General features: G+C 41.2%; 1 protein-coding gene and 1 long non-coding RNA gene across 3 annotated transcripts in view; one reads left to right on the top strand and one right to left on the bottom strand.

Annotated features, from left to right (window-relative positions):
- Positions 1 to 17,190, bottom strand: part of LOC140729167 (phospholipid-transporting ATPase ABCA1-like) — a 165,281-nt gene that overhangs the window by 33,681 nt on the left and 114,410 nt on the right. Inside the window, exons 22-29 of the mRNA XM_073048637.1 lie at positions 13,684 to 13,821; positions 11,299 to 11,519; positions 11,118 to 11,190; positions 10,170 to 10,372; positions 8,377 to 8,425; positions 6,628 to 6,744; positions 5,181 to 5,329; positions 3,121 to 3,245 (exon numbers count right to left, since the gene is read on the bottom strand). Coding sequence (XP_072904738.1) covers positions 3,121 to 3,245; positions 5,181 to 5,329; positions 6,628 to 6,744; positions 8,377 to 8,425; positions 10,170 to 10,372; positions 11,118 to 11,190; positions 11,299 to 11,519; positions 13,684 to 13,821 — 1,075 coding nt within the window. The remainder of the gene's footprint in view (positions 1 to 3,120; positions 3,246 to 5,180; positions 5,330 to 6,627; positions 6,745 to 8,376; positions 8,426 to 10,169; positions 10,373 to 11,117; positions 11,191 to 11,298; positions 11,520 to 13,683; positions 13,822 to 17,190) is intronic.
- The window catches only part of LOC140729168 (uncharacterized), a 60,034-nt gene continuing 59,575 nt past the window's right edge, over positions 16,732 to 17,190 (top strand). For both annotated transcript variants that reach the window (XR_012099279.1, XR_012099278.1), the window contains exon 1: positions 16,732 to 16,943. This is a non-coding gene — a long non-coding RNA (uncharacterized lncRNA). The remainder of the gene's footprint in view (positions 16,944 to 17,190) is intronic.

Consider the following 17,190-nt stretch of genomic DNA (forward strand, 5'->3'; position numbering starts at 1 on the left):
ATTTGGAATAACACTGCAGAATTGTGGCCTCCTTCTGTGCAGTATACTTCTGTGATTCTGTGCTCTGAGGGTGCTCTTGGCTAGTGATTTGATAATGGTATGCCTAATCAAGGAGAAGAGTCCGAATTGGTAGGGAGCCTTATAACTCCAATTAGGGAAACCATAACTTTTTTTCTGTCTCCACTCTTTTAGCAGGGCCTATAATAAATTTAAATGTGTAACACACTCCTCTTCCAAGGTAAACACTTCTCAAGAGGTTGAACTTGATTGTAACAATTGTAGGTTGAACTGACTTCCTACAGAAATTTGACTAGACCGGTCGTGAATCAGACAGTGATACAATTAACATACCAGATGTGCATGACACATCAGCTTACTTCCTTACTGCCTGCTATGCAGCTGGAATTTAGGGGAACAACAGATCCTCTACCTCTGTCTGTCTTTGGCCAGCTTCTCTATTGTGCCCCGGGTATGGTTCACGGTCCTCACATCTGCCACTACAGTACGGGGTCAAGTTGTTTTTGGTCTCTTACATTTCCTCCATCCTTCAGGGGTCCAATGAAGTGCTGTCTTGATGATGGCATTGGCTTCTCCTCTCATCGTGCATCCAACCCATCTCCAATATTTCCTGATTGTGACCGTGTCCCCTCGATGACACCAAAGGTGTAGAACGTAATTAGAGATCTTCCTTGGCCAGAAAATACAGACGATCGTCCGGAAGTTCATGGAGCTCTGCTGAACAGCTTGGCAATGTCACTCTCTGTCAGGCACCAGCATTCTGACCCATACAAGAGAGTGGAGAGAACACACAGCTTCGGTAGAGCCTCACCTTGGCGTGAATGCTGTACTTAGTTGATCCTCATAAGTTGTTCATTGAATTGAAGATGTTTCTAGCTTTGCTGAATCCGCACTGGATGTTGTCCTTGGTCTCACCATCCTACTGAATGCCCAGGTAGGTGAATCTGCCAGAGCTGGGTAACTTGATAACGGATGTTTTGGTGGGAGGAGGAAATTCTACATTGAGGGTCGTGGTCCCAGTCTTTTTCTGACTGACTGAGTCCAACCTGACCTCCGAAGGTACAAAGGCACTCAGTTTTCTCTTGCATATGCTGGTGTGTATGTGATAGTAATGCGAGGTCATCCACAAAGTCAAGGTCTTCTAAAGTACAGAACAGTCCACTTAATGCCTCTCTGCTTATCTTCAGTAACCCAGTCAATCACCAGATTAAACAATATTGCTGACTCCACACAGCCTTGCCTGATTCCTGTCATGACTTCAAAGCTCAAACTGCAGACCCCATCTGTGCAGGTGAAGTTAGCATAGAAACTCTGGATAAGTTGGACAATTTTGGAAGGGATCCTGTACGATATGAGAATTTGCCAGAGGCTATCCCTGTTGATGCTATGCTCATCAGAAGAGCTCCTTTACAGTATGGCTTAGTAAATTAGATCATATTATGCTGGATACGCTCAGAAACATCATTTGCTACATTACTCTCAGTGGCCACTTTATTAGGTACTCTTGCTCATTAAGGCAGATACCTAATCAGCCAATCTGGTGCCAGCAACTCAATGCATAAAAGCATGTAGTCATGTTCAAGAGATACAGTTGTTGCTCAAATCAGTCATCAGAATCAGGAAGAAATGTGATCTAAGTGACTTTGACCGTGAATGATTGTTGGTGCCAGAAGGGGTGGTTTGAGTATCCCAGAAAATGCTGATCCCCTGGGATTTTCATGCATAACAGTTTCTAGAGTTTACAAAGAACGGTGCATAAAACAAAAAAAAAATCCAGTGAACGGCAGTTCTGTGTGTGAAAACCCCTTGGTAATGAGAAAGGTCAGAGGAGGATAACCAGACTTGGTCAGGCTGACAGGATGGCGATCTAATTTACCTGCCAAGTCCTCGCTCATCTGGTTAGCCTGACTACATCCTCCCAGGGCCTCTCTGCATCCCTCCTGACAATCCACACTACCAAGTAGTTTTGGACCAACAGCAACATTGCACCTTTGGCACAGATTATGAACAACTGGGATCCAAGTATCAATTCCTACAGCAGCCCAGGCTGTCATTTTCCTGTGGCAACCCGCAAACAAAATGTTCCTTGGTTCATCTTCAGCACCCTGAATTGTTAAATTTCAGGGCCTTTGCTTCTCGTGTAATTGACATGTCATTTCTTTAGTCACTGACAATTCTAGGATCGATACCCTATCTCTTTGATAAGCAAAATCTACGATCAGAGGAGGGAAGAGAATGAAGACATAATGTTACAGAGTACTGTTCCAGGCCTCTGCGACACCAGCATTCTCCAACCAATTGCACTAATGGCTGACAATAAATGGAGCTACTAAGTTAAAATAGCCATGACCTCAAACTGATGCTCAGTAGTAATGGGAGGGCACCATCCAAATCCTGCTTCTAACTACAACCTTTGCCACTTTTCAAGTTGTACTCCCTACAACACTTCAGCATGATTTCAGCATCATCTGACATTCTCTTGCAATGAGCTGCATTTTTTCATTCAACACTGCCAGAAAGAGGCACTCGGGTCATGTTACCAAAGCTAATGCAATAGGCATACTACTTCTGCTGTTGATTAACCTTAAGCCTCATTCCTCCAGCCTGCCAGTCTAGAAGTGAGGTTGAAGTGCAAAAGCTCTGGTTTACCTCCCTGTGCATCCAGGGAGCTCAGCGAGAAAGAGGATTATGTGGAATGTCAACAGTCGTGTAGGCAGCTTCCCTACAGTTCCAGTGTTATAAACCAACCTCATTTGAAGTCTGCATCCACAAAAAGCAGCGATTCTTGACAAACGTCAGAGCCATCAAGCAACTTCAAGTTCAAGTTTATTGCCTTCTAACTGTACATATTTACAACAAAATGAAACAACGTTCCTCCAGACCATGGTGTATCCACATAACATATCCAAATAACATATAAACCAGAATATAACACTATAAATAAATTAATAAAATAAATAAATGCAAAAATTTAATTGAACTCAGCTTTTCACGTGTTAGTCTTTGAGTCATGGCATATCTTAACTTTCTCAGTTGAAATATTGTGATACTGTATGAAACAATGGTGGCTTTACGGGAATTGTAACCTTTGTGTAGACGTACCTAATGAATGTGTACTGCTCTTCGTACATCCAGGGGTGCAGCTCCAGACTGGGATATTTACCGAATGGAGGCACAATCAAGCTGAACACCAATGCAATGCACACAAAGACAGCGGGAAGCACAATCTGGAAAAAACAAAATTCCTCAGACATGTAAAAATTAGGCTGGACCGTTTCATATTCTACAGCACTACCACATTAAGGTTACATAAGTTTTGTTCTCTCCATTTGTAATATTACCCTTGCTGACATAATGTCTTTAAACAAGGCACTGAGATAATTAACTCCCCTTGCTTTAATGCTAGGCTAACACTGCCAATATTAGATGAATGTTATGGTCATAAAATAAGCTGCAACTAAAGACAGCTCATGTGAAAATAGCAAGTTCCTTGTTTCTATAACAGAGAATCCACAAAAATATGAATTTAGAAACAGAGAAGGATTGTGTGTAGCAGATGTGTGTTGTGTTGGACAGATCCAACTTTATGATATAGTGACATATATTTCAGTATTTTCTTCTCAATTAGTAAGAAATGGCATTTAAATGTGGGTCTTTAATTGCATACTTTAGACACATATCACACAAAGCAAAGGTCCTTCAGTACTGCAGAGAAAAGTTACCAAATATAATTTGATGGGAGTCACTGGGTGACCATTACCCTGCTGCAGAGAGAGTGGAGTACCCTAAAGTGGGAAATACTGCTGAGGTGTAGGGATTAATAGTCCAGAGTTTGAGGAGCACAGTTGTGGAATTCAGTGGGAGTCCATGGATCATTTTAGCTCAAACCTTGTAGCACTGCCAGAGATGGATTTGCACAGGTTTTCTCTGAGTCTACAAAGATTATTGTGGATACGCTATTCCAAGTACAATATGCGTGAAACTGGAAATTCCAGTAAAATGTGAAGTACCTCAGGCAAGTTGTATACTGGCTCTATTTCACACTTTAACTAATGACCTAGCAACTTAAATCTTACCTTATTATGCTATAAAGACTTGGACAACACAACTGTAATGAGCTGTAATAGCTTCTCTGTAATGTTTCACTGCTAAGGCTAATGAAATGGCTTTTCTGTAATGTTCACTGCTGAGGTAATGGTTTCTCTGTAGCAGCAATGTTTGGGTTATGGCTGGAGATAACAGGACTGTGGTATGCATGTTAGCCAATCAGGATCTTGTTGCTCTGTCTTGTGAATCTGTAAGTAGATATTTCGCAGACTTTTGCTGGGGTGAGATGAGGAGAGAAGACGCAAATGGAGAGAACTGGTAGACCGCCGTAGGGGGTGGACTCGGAGCGAGGGTCCGAAGGGCAGCAATGATTGGAGGAGATTGAGGGTGAACGATTGATTTATCAGTGAGCTCCAACTTTGCGCAACAAGCTCTTTCATAAGACTGGGCCCTTTTTGTTCTTTTATTTCATTTCCCTACTAACCATATAGTTAAAGTAAGAATTATAGAGCTTAATTATTTAATCGCATATTGTGTACTGTTTGTAACTTTGGAGTACTGATCTGTAACAGGTGGCACATAACGCAACATCCACCCAAACAAGGTTTCTTAAGTATGGTCGGGCAGGGGGCTATCACCCCCTATATTAAGCCGCTAGCTGAAGCAAGAGTTACACAACTGTTCGTGAAGAGAGATGCTCCACGGGGTTGTGGCTTGCATGATGCAATGAGCAGTCATACCAACTTCTAAGGCATCTTTAGACAACAGCTAGAATGAGCCTAGATTTTATATTCTTAATAAATAAGGCAGGAGAGGTATCAGTGTGGGAAATACTGCCCCCTTGAGCAATAGATGAAGCAGTAGAATATACATATTAGGCCTATTGCAACATTTAAACATGTGGAAATGATTGTATCTCACAAGTTATGAGAAATATCACAAAGACTTGTAAAGACGTGATTAGCATTGCAAAATTAGAATTCAATAAGATTGCGTAATTCCTTTATGTTAACTAGTCCTAAGAATGGTTCTGATGTCACCATTCACAGAATATGGCGAGGACAGCTGTCCATCGTCTATCCCCTTCTGTCAGTTCTGACAGGAAGCAGGCTTACCTGAGCAAAGATTCCTTTCCTGCTACGCTTGGCATAAATCAATCGCTTCCAGAACAATGCCACAAACTGCTGCCTCATGAGATTCCAGCCTCCTATTGAGTATGATCCTTTCCCATCCATCCCACTCAAGAAGTCAGTTTCCTGGGATTCTGCAAATACATCCACGGATGTTATACATATATAACCTGCCAATCTCCTTAGCTTGTACACAGGGTGCCACAGTACCAAATTCAGTTGTGCAATAAAACTTAGTCAGTTAGAATAAAACAGTTCAAATGTGCTCTTGCTATTCCATAACAATTTCAATGATCTTGAATCATGGTGATAAAGAAACAACACTGAAATCTTACATTTTTGAAGAAAGGATATATTGTTGTGTATGCCTCAAGGATATCCCAATAAACTTTCTAGCCAATTCATTACTTAAGAAGCCTAATCACTCTCATGATATAGAAAACATGGTAGTTAATTTGTCCAGAAATAACATAATGGACACCAAATAGTTTACTTTGGTGGAGTTGGTTAAATGGCATAGGTATTATGCTTGGGGTCTTTTGTGTTTACTTGAGAGGATCTTGGTTTAATGAATCAGCCAGGAGCTAGCACTTATGACAGTAAAGCTCCATCAGTACTTGTCAATGGAGAAAACCAATTGATAAGGACCCTGATAGAGCAGAAAAGGAGAAACCGGGAATATTTTTATTCCAAGTTCAAGCTGCTAAAAACTAACTGAATAACTCAACATCTGAGAGAATGTGCCCGTGAACTGATTTTCACTTTACATTTAATTCCTATGAAACATAAGAACAATAAAGTCAAGAGCGAAAATGAGAGGAAGTGATTTAAACTAGTGAAAGGGTTGGGTTTTCACAGTCCACTTTCTCCCCTGCCTGATGTAAACACTCATGATTACAGGAAACAAGGAATGCTATATTAAGTGCAAGGAAGTGGCACCAAGATAAAATATCACCCAAGAATTCATGGAATGACGGAGATATTTCCTTGTCCTTTGCTCCTGAACTCACTCTATGACTTCTGAGATATACAACTCAGTTGCAATTATTTGCATATTGCAACAGAGGCCACACTGATCACCGGGTGTTTTAGAATATCCTGAGAGGTATGTGAAAAGCACTTCGGAGAAGCAAGTTTTTCCTTTTTGTTTTAAGTGTATCTGTTACTCTATTACAGCCTAGATTCTTTTTGATGTTACTTTTGGGGTGTTCAAAGGAACACACAGTCTTTTGCACAGTAATTAGATGAACAGCAAACCACAGAGTCACTGTACTTCCCTGAGTGTCAGTGGTTTGTGTCAGCATGAACTGGGGGGGGGGGGGGGAAGATCATCTACGTACAATTTACAATGGAGCCAAGCAAGTGACATTGCTTTAAGTATTGTTGGAGAAAATATTATGAAAGCACATCACTTTTACAACTCTGTATTTACCTGGGTCAGCATCTGAGTCATTCGCATCGGTAGCATCATCATCTGTGAATGGTCTGAGGCAACTCTGTCTATCAACGAATCTCGATCTCCTGTTTCTGCAGGCAGGGATAGTGCCATCTGAAGTGAAATCACATTTGCTGGTTAGACCAGCCTTAACCTTGGAAGATGCAACATTTAAACTGGTATTTTCTATTTACAAAGTTAGGCAGTAACCATCTTGAATGAGATAAAGCCTAGCCAACTATCCATGAAAATTCAGTGGCTTTGTTGTTGCTCAGTCCTCTACCCTCAGCATGCTGGGGGTCACTAATTGAGTTGGTAATGCTACTGTTGCTAATGCAGACAATAGCTGAAATATATAGCATCTACAAAATTCATTGCACCATCTGCCTACAGCATCTGGCACTTCTCTGATCTCTAACACCAAGAATTTTCAGGTGCATGGAAACACTACCATCTTCAAATCCTTCACTGACATAGAATCTTAAGACCTGGAACTTCCTAGCCAACAACACTGAGCAAGTTCCTTGACCCACAGACTGCAACGGTAACACACAAAATGCTGGAGGAACTCAGCAAGCTCGGCAATATCTATGGAAAAAAGTAAGCAATTGATGTTTCAGGTCATGACCATTCATCCGACTATAACAGTAAACATAAGAAAGTCTCAGATGCTGGAAATCCAAAGCTACACACACAAAATGCTGGAGGAACTCAGATGGTCAGGAAGTGTCTATGGAAATAAATAAACAGTCAATGATTTGGGTCAAGATCCTTCTTCAGGGGTGAAAAAGGAAGGAGGAAGACACCAGAATGAAAAGGTAGAGGGAGGGAAAGAAGGATTGCTAGAAGGTGATAGGTGAATCCAGGTTGGTGGGAAAGGTCAAGGTCTGGAGAAGAAGGAATCTGATAGGAGAGAACAGTGGTCTATAGGAGAAAGGGAAGGAGAAGGGGTCCCAGACCGTAAATGGTTCAACATGAGATTAATTTCTACACTCTCAAGGAAATCAGAGATGGGTAATAAATACTGGTTTTGCCAAAAGTGGCGCATTCTGAAACTGAATAAGAAAGAGAAGTGCTGGATGTGACTGAGAAATTCACCAATATTTATTACTTGTTTAAACTCCTTCATGTAGTGATTAATGAATGAATTATTTCAATACTTGATTACAGCATAGCTGGGATAATAACTGAGGACAATGATATGCAACTGTTTGTGAGAGCTTTTCTGTGACTCTGTATGATCAGCCTTGCAAAGTAATGATTAAAACATAAAGATCTAAACTGTTTCTAGAAGTATATGTACCAGACTGCCAAGGAGCAGGAACAGCAGCTGTATTTTTGTAAAAAGCATTGTACATTCCAATCCAAGAAAATTAAATATGCAAATCTTCTACAAAAGCAAATAACAACATTCAAATTTGAAAGAAAAAGGTGTAGTTTATATATCAGCCTTCTACGCATAACTATCTAAGACAATAATTTGGAGAACACAGACAAATTTATGGAGTTAAAGGTGGTGTCCTTAAAGATAACATCTGCCTTGTATTTTGCTTACTAGCAGATTTGCCTCACCACATGCTAAAAACTGGTTGTACTTTTGAGATTTGACTATAGTCAGTACACTTCGCAGTAGTAAACGTAGGTTCTGATTTGAAGTACGTACGGACATTTAGCACAGTTCTGGAGAGACAGCTAGTGGTAGAAAAGTGTGCAGGTTGCCCAAGCACTTGGTGTAGATGACGTTACCTGAGATTTCAGCGTCCACTCCATGATCTTCTGCAACCTTCAGAAATATCTGTCAATAGAAGTAATAAAAAAAAAACATAAGAAAGACGTTTCATACATTTCCAGGATGTGCTGATTAATGGTTTCATTGTACATTCCTAAGGGTAGCAATGGCGGTTAAGCATCGTCTCAGCACTGGCCCTCTGTTCAATATGATTATGCTGATCACACTCACCTTATACCCTTATCCCTCGATGTTCAAAAATCCACTGTTCTCAGTCACCAAGCAACCTCCAAATGAGACAATTTCAAAGACATCAAGGTTCTTCTTATATGTCCAAGATAGTTGGGTGACCAGTAGGGGAAATAAGGGGAGTAGGCAGCCAGGTTCCTCATTCCCCTCAGCAACACTTTGAATGCTGTTGAGGGGGATGTTTTTTCAGGGGCTGAACTGGCTCTGAGATTCAGAGAGAAAGTGTGCAGATAGTAGGCACTACTCAAGAGGGAGCAATACCAGACTTTCTCATAGGGAACAAAGCAGAACAAGTAACTTAAGTGCCAGCCAGAAAGACAATAAAATAGTTACAGAAAAGGACAGATCAGGTCCACAGGTGGGCAAGATTAAGGAAAATCCCAAAAGGCTCTACAGCTATATTAAAAATAAAATTTCGGGCAGGGAGAGGATGGGTCCTTTAGAGATCCTCAAGTGTTTACTGAGGAAAAAAATCATGGTTGCTTAGGAGATGAGGGGGCAAGACAAGTGGAGAAATTCCAGAGGACATTCATATTACTGTGGAGGAGGTATTTGTAGCCTCACAGTGCATTAAGTGGTAATTGTAGCTTCACAGTGCGTTAAGTGGATAATTCCTCAGGGCCTGACTGAGTGCATTTTCAGACTCAGAGGCTAGAGGGGAAATATCGTAGGTGCTTGTGGAGAATACTTGCTTCTTCATTGACCACAGGTGAAGTTCCTCAAAAATGGGAAATGGCTAATGTTGTTTTGTCTAAAAAGGGTAGAAAGGAAAACTAGTGAGCTAGAGGCCAATCAGCTTGACATCAGCCATGGGAAGAGTTGTTGGGAGAGAATTCTGAGAGACAGGATCTACCATTATTTGGACAGAAGTGTCTCACTAGAAGGAGTCAGCATGGCTTTGTGCATGATATATCATGCATGGGCCAGTAATCAGTCAGTGTGCTTACATATTAAGTGTTAAATATTAATCAGTAATGTTAATTCAGGAAGAAATTTTTTTCTGAAAATTGAATGTCCATGTGGATAAGCCTGGGCTCCTTGGTGTAAATGTGAAATATTTAAAAGTTGAAGTCCCTTGAAAAGGAAATGCAGTGGTTTACTAATGAATGCTAGCAATTTTCTACATCTTTGCTTCAAAAGAATTCCCCATCCACCCTCCTCACTGACATCATGTTTTCTACACATCTCTCCTTCACTATACAATCCCTTAGGCATGGATACTTTTATTGTTTAAGAGACAGTTTCTCATTTGTCAGCCTCAAATGTCAAGTTTGAAAGGTTATTCAACCATGGGGGCCTCATACCCAAATCCAAAGCAGGACTTATTCAACAACCTTAGCAGAAAGCATAGATAATTTCTTTCATCAGGCATCAAACAAGATCAAACATTCTAGAGAGCCACATATTCTATAACAGGGTATCCTCTAGGCAGCACTTTCCTGAAACTATACAAAGACAATTCAAAATTGAAATCACGTGTGTCTCTTGTCAGTGCTCATTGCATGAAGAATAGATGGCTGGGCTAAAACTGAAGATAAAACAGTGAGTTCAGAATGCTTACTTCTTCCAGAGTGGTGTCAGAAATTCCATAACTGGAAATTCCCAAGTCAGTGAGTCTGTCATCCATCTCATGGAAAAGTTCCACAAAACCACCATCTTTAGCAGCTTCATAAGGTAACACATATGTCAGTTCATGCCCAATATCTTCAACTAGGCGAGCCTTTGCCACATGCTTTAAGATCAGATTGGAGATAGCTGAGACATCTGCAAAATGGAGTGAAAGGAGCTTAGTAATAATGCTACAATACGATGTCCTGGATGTACTGGTCATGTTGCGTTATTAATACTTTAAAGAACTGGGTTCAGAAGGCCATATGTTCCTACACTTAAGAGAGGACAACAAGGCAGAAGGAGGGGCCAGGATTCCAGTTTCAGCTAGCCATAGTGTTGTGAATGTGGGAGGATCTGGGCTCTTACCTAATATAAACCCTTGACTGGACTATCTTCACCTGATGTTATTCTGCAATTTCAGCAGGAAGGTGTGAGGGGAAAGGCACCTTTTCTCCTTCTAACAAATGTCTCTGGACACACGGATCAGTCCCGAGGGAACGCTTCGTGGCTGGAGGTGCCTTCCTCCAGATAACCTCTTCTGTTCACATTGAAATAAATGATGGCATGATTTTGAGGAATAATAAGGAAGTCATCTCGAGTGTTTTGAATGACATTTATCCATCACTTCACAATTACGCGGTCTGTATTACAGTGGCATTTGTGAGAGTTGTGGCTGCATAAACTGGCTGCTGCATTTGCAAAACCTCAGTGACCACACTGCAGAGGCAGCTGTCTGAAAACTTGGAAACTTGGACTCCATTTCACGAATGCAAGTTTTTATTTTCCCTTTTTAGAAATGCTAAAATATTTACAAAAATGCAGAGCAAATTAAGTGCTACGGTGAATAAGCTATTCATCCCAAAGGAATCCTAATTGGCAGCTAATGGATTTTGCTTACCTATTGTCATAGTATCACTGTCTTGATCACTGCCAAGTCCAGCATCTGAGCTACTTTGAGAAACATTGTCATCCTGTGAAAGGAACCACGAGAATATATCACCATTAGTCCAATGAGAATGGTTGCCTTGAAAACATTTACAACCATCTTCTCACAATTTAACCATGCAAGTGCCACTTGCCTTCTTCAGGTAGGACATAGTGCTATTGCTGTTCCTGCAGGAGCTAAGAGATGGCTCCAAATCTTTCTTGACCAGGGTGAGATAGTAACCTGTTCCCAGCTGGTTCTTCAGGTATAGTGAAGACCCACAGCAACATAGCTTTCCATTGGAAATAATGGCAATCCGATCTCCCAGTATATCTGCCTCATCCATATGATGAGTAGAGAGGATAATAGTCCTACCTGGGGAAATCAAAATATTTAGGTTATTTACTTATGCAATTTACATTGGCTTTATTATTAACCTAAGGTCACTCTGTATAAATCTGCAGACTTTCAAGATATATTAAAACTCAGATTTGAAAGTGTTCAAATCTAGCTTGACCATATACAACAATGTAGATACTAAGACCAAGAAAGCACACCAATGCCTCTACTTGCTTAGAAGGCTAAGGAGATATAGCATGTCCACATTAACCCTCACCAGTTTTTATAGATGCATCATAGAGAGCATCCCGTCCAGATACATCACAGCTTTGTACAGCATCTGCTCTGACCAGTAAATTGCAGAGTTGTGGACACTGCTGGTCCTTCATGAACATCAGATTGCCCTCAAAGGATTTTGCCTCAGAAAAGCAGCCGATATGATCAAAGAACACACCCACACTGGATATTTTCTCGTCTATGCTCTTCCATCGGGCAGTCGATGAAAAAGCCTGAAAACACATGCCTACTGTCACAAGAAAATTGATGGACCTATTGTACGACAAAGGTGAACTCTTGATCTCACAATCACCCTCCTCATGGTTGTTGCACATTATTCTCTACCTGCACTTTCTCTGTAACTATAACAGTATCATAATATTCTGCATTTTGTCATTGTTTTTCCCTTTGTACTCATGCTATTAAATGATCTGCATGAATACCACGCAAAACAAAGATTTTCCACTGTAGCCTGGTACATATGATAATAATAAACCAATTACATTAGTTATACTGCTAAAAAAAGGCCTATCCTTCCTGTATAATCATCACATACCACATACTTCAATCATCATGCAATCCAAATACATGAGCGGGTGCAGTGGCTCTTTTGCTCAGAAATAAAATTGAATCCTTAAAAACAGATGACGTATGACTCGAAGATATAGAATCCTTTTTATGTGGAGTTAAGAAAGCACAAAGATAAAATGACCCCAATGGGAGTTATACACAGGACCCCAAAAAGCATTGCATCCAGGATTTGGGGTACAAATTAGACCAGGAGATAGAAAAGGCATGTAAAAAGTATGAAGAGCATTTGATGGCTCTGGGCCAGAAATCACAATAATCATCGGGGATTTCAATATGTAGGTAGATTTTGAAATTCAGGTTGTCCTGAAGAAAGAAATTATAGAATGGGGCTATGAGCTGGCTTTTTAGAGCAGATTGTGATTGAACCCACAACTTCGGGGGTGGCATTTCTGGATAGGGTATTGTGTAATGAACAGGATTTGATTAGGGAGATTAAGGTAAAGGAAGTCCAGATTAAATATAGTGCAGAGAAGTGTATGGTCATGCACTTTGAGAGAAGGAATAAAGGCACAGAATGCTTCCTAAACAGGGAGAAAATTCAGAAATCAGAGACACAAAGAGAGTCTTCGTGAAAGATTTTGGTGAGGAAGGCAAGTGCAATGTTAACATTCATTTCGAGAGGACTAGAATACAGAAGTAAGGATGTGATCCTGAGGCTTCATAGGACATTGTTCAGACCACACTTGGAGTACTGTGAGCAATTGTTGGCTCCTTAGTTAAAAAAAGGATGAGCTGGCATTGGAGAGAGTCCAGAGGAGGTTCATGAGAATGATCCCAGGAATGACAGGGTTAAAGTATGAAGAGCATTTGATGGCTCTGGGCCAGAAATCACTGGAGTTTAGAAGAGTAAGTGAGGATCTTGTTGAAACCTATCAAGCATTGAAAGGTCTAGACAGAGTAAATGTGAGAATGGAGACATAAGAGATCACAACTGATAGATTCTGGAGCAAAATCAAATGCTGGAGGAACTCAGCAGGTCTAGGAGCAACTGTGGAGGGAAAGAGACAGTCAACATTTCAGGTGAGATCCTGGATTACTTCAAGCAGAAGTCAGCAGACCCTGGAACTCTTAAAGAGTGATAGAGGGAGAAACCTTCAACACAATTAAAAAATGCCCAGATGTGCATTTGAAAGCCATGACTTGTAAAATGATAAACCAAGTGCCCAAGGGTAGGATTCTGCTGGAGAATTTTTTTCCAACTAGCACAGGAATGATGCGCTGAATCATTATCTTTTATGATGTCAGTCTTCTGTGACCTGCTATATTTAGCTTTGACATTTTAAAAGGAAGCCTGGTAAAAACACAATCACTCCAGACTATGCCGTGATTTTACCTTGGCGATATTTGAGCAGCAGATCCCATATTCCCCGGCGGGAGTAGGGGTCAACTCCTGCGGTCGGTTCATCCAAGATGACAACTTTAGAGCCACCAACAAAAGCAAGGGCTACTGAAAGTTTGCGCTGCATTCCACCTGTTAGGCAAACAAAAGTCACTATGTTAGCTTCAATGTGAAGTTGAATAAGCACGGCAATAAAGAACACTTTAATGAACGATAAGATTTATAAAGATTTCACTGGAAGTTTCCATCTGTCCTCTTGAGGAAGAATTGAAAGTGCAAAATACAATCGTTTTTATGAAGTCACAGACCAGGGGCACATTGGGGAAGACCAGCATGTATTGTCAATTCTTAAATGCTTTGTATATTTTTGGTTTGGCTAACCACTCAAGAGGATGAACTGAGTGTTATGCTCAATTCACTTTGAAGCTGAAACAGGTAAAAATGGAACATCTCTTTCCTTAAACTTGATGGGTTTCTAATAACAATTGAGCAGTTTGAATATCACGGTTAACGATACCTATTTTGTTTCCAACGTTTTTATCAGTCCTGAGCTGACGTGGTTGGCTTTAAACTCTTGTCTCACTATTAATTGTTAATTCAGGTCACCAGCCCAGTAACGTTTGCACATTACTGATCACTAACCTGTTCCAGGTGAACATATGAATTAGAAGCAGTTGCTGATCACATGGTCCCTGGAGCATGTACTGCCATTTAATAAGAATCTTCTATAATCTCATTACAACCTGAACTTCACACTCCTGCCTACCCCTGCTCACCTCAACCCACTTGTTAGCCAAGGATTCCAGTTTAATAATTCCCCTGATGAGGGCTTTTGTCTCCAATTTCCCTTGCTACTGCTGTTACTGCTACTGTGACAGCTTTGAAGAAGCCTTCTACACAGCCATTTAAGCAAACCAACTATTTTAGTTGTAGATCCAGAAATATTTATTAAATAGTCCATTTAAAGTTTACTTTTTTTTTCCACAATTCGATCTTACACATAAAGGACCCAAAGAATGTTCCGGTGAACATTGAATTCTCCAACTTCCGGTAATTCCCTCCCTCTCCCTTCCCCCATTCCAGTTTCACTCTGCCTCCTCTTCCAGCTGCCTATCACCTCTCTCATGATTCTGCCTTCTTCTACTACCCATAGTGCTTCCCCCTTACATTCCTTCTTCACCTTTCCTGCCTATCCCCTCCCCACTTCCCCTCCCCCACCCCTTGACCTTTCCTCTGATTGGTTTTTCACCTGGCACCTACCAGCATTCTCCTTCCCACCGTCCCCCACACCTTCTTTATAGGGCCCCTGCCCCCTCCCTCTTCAGTCCTGATGAAGGGTCTCGGCCCGAAACTTTGACTGCTCGTTTCCATGGATGTTGTCCGACCTGCTGAGTTCCTCCAGCGTGTTGTACGTGTTGCTTTGACCACAGCATCTGCAGTGTACTTTGTTTTTACCTGAAGAAGCTACGTGGCTCAGGGCTGACCAGTCATAATTATATTGAATGCTGGGAGAGGTTTGAGGGAACAGGGTACCATCTCTTGCTCCTACATTCTTGTGTTCTTGTGTTCAATGGCTAAACAATCAGAGCTCAACATAAGGGAAGTGACATTCTGTGTGGAACTAGGCTACAGCTCCACCAGGATTGTTCAGAATTACCCTTGCAGATCAGTGGTGAGTCGTGGAAGAGCTTTCGAAGTGGGTGGAATTTTCCTGATAGAATCACACCTTGAAGAAGGATTCCCAAAGGCCTGCAAGCAGGGTTTTGCCACATAATATAGAGAGGTAGGTCTAAGCAAGTTCTTGACTAAATCCTTACCCAGCTGTCTTTTACCAGTTCAAAGAGAAGAATTTGCTTCTGTTAACTCTAATGTCTTTCGAATCCAATGAGACTGTAATTGGAATAAGCTGAACTATCCTGTTAAAAAGATGAAACACGTGGTCTCCACTAGATATCACAAAGAGTGATCTACTGGTCCAAAGGCTACAACCATTTGCTGAAGAGTTCCTAACTGTCATTTCCTTCACCACTGGTAATCCATTCAGAAAACTATTGGAAAACCTGGTTAATATTGTGGTGGGTCTAATTAAGCATCACAATTATAAGACATCATTAGAGAACTGAATAAGGCATCACGGTAACCTCCTTACCTTAAAGTGGTGAGACAAGGGATGACACAGTGGTACAGCTAACAGTTACTCACTGCTTCACTGTGCAGCAACCTCAGCTCAATTCAGATATTGAGTGCTGCATGTGTGGAGATTGCACATTCTCCCTGGTGACTGCACTGGTTCAATGAGATGCTATGGTCTCCTCTCACACCCCAAACCATGGAGACTGGTAAATTAATTGTCAATTCTAAACCGTCCCTAGTTGGCAGGTTGAATGGTGTCATTGGGGGAAGTGATGGAAAAGAGAGGAAAATGAAAAGGATTCTGAATTGATGGTCACCAAAAGTAACTTGGCTGAATGATTGTAGGTCTGCAAAGTATGGCCTGATATCACAGGGAGTGGTAGTATTGAACCGAACAAGTGGAAGCTGCACAAACATGTAAGGGATAAAGGAACGGAAGGGTATGTTGACAGGTGGAGAGAAGTAAATTGGACAAAGGCCACTGTGGTGCATAAACATGGAGACAGTCCAACTGGACTGAATATTTATGTGCAATAAATACCACAGAGGATGATTTAGCTAACCTGAATCATGGTAATAATGATGACAGTATGCCCTTAGTTCAGGGAGGTGGTGGTGGGAATTAAAAAAAATAAAACAAAACTCCCGGCTGGCTCCTGCCTTTGGCAGCTGAGATTGGGGATGAGTTATTCTCTGTCTCTCCAGTACAGAGCCAATTCACAAGAGAGGAAAGGCACTCTGTTTTCAGTTGTTGCTGCCAATGAACTCAAGTAACCCTTATGAAAGTACTGCAAGTTCATCAGGAACCTGCAGTCCTATGGCTGAACACTGTGTACACTTAATAAAACTGACATCTGGAGCTGATCTGAGATACAATTCCGAGCTGTATTTCAAGGAGATTGCTCCAATCGTTCTGGAGAGACGCCACACTTGAGTTCCTGGCAGTCTAAATTCAAGTATCCTGTCGAGTCAGAGGGTGAAACTGTCAACAGGAGGCAGGCCAGTTTATTTCTTCACGGTCTCCAGTCCGAGCAAAAGTCATCGCAAGCATGGACCTGCTTCCTGGCAACAGGGGAACACTGATATTTTCACCAATTCAAGATGAAGGACGTAAACAGAAGGTAAGATAATTGCTGGGAAATTGTCAGAACTCTTGATCTGAGTATTCACAGCACTAAGGATGAACAACATAATTCAACAACAATATTGTACTAATCAACGGCCCTGTGTATAACTTCAAACAAAGGGCTCTTCCTGCCTTAACCATTTCCTTCATTCGTTCATGCATTATCTGAATTCAACTGGAGCGAACCCTACAACATGATGGGGGAAGAATTGTCTTATTGACACACTCAGTGGGTCTTGGTG

This window comes from Hemitrygon akajei, chromosome 6 (genome assembly GCF_048418815.1).
Source record: "Hemitrygon akajei chromosome 6, sHemAka1.3, whole genome shotgun sequence".
In the NCBI taxonomy this organism is placed as follows: Eukaryota; Metazoa; Chordata; class Chondrichthyes; order Myliobatiformes; family Dasyatidae; genus Hemitrygon; species Hemitrygon akajei.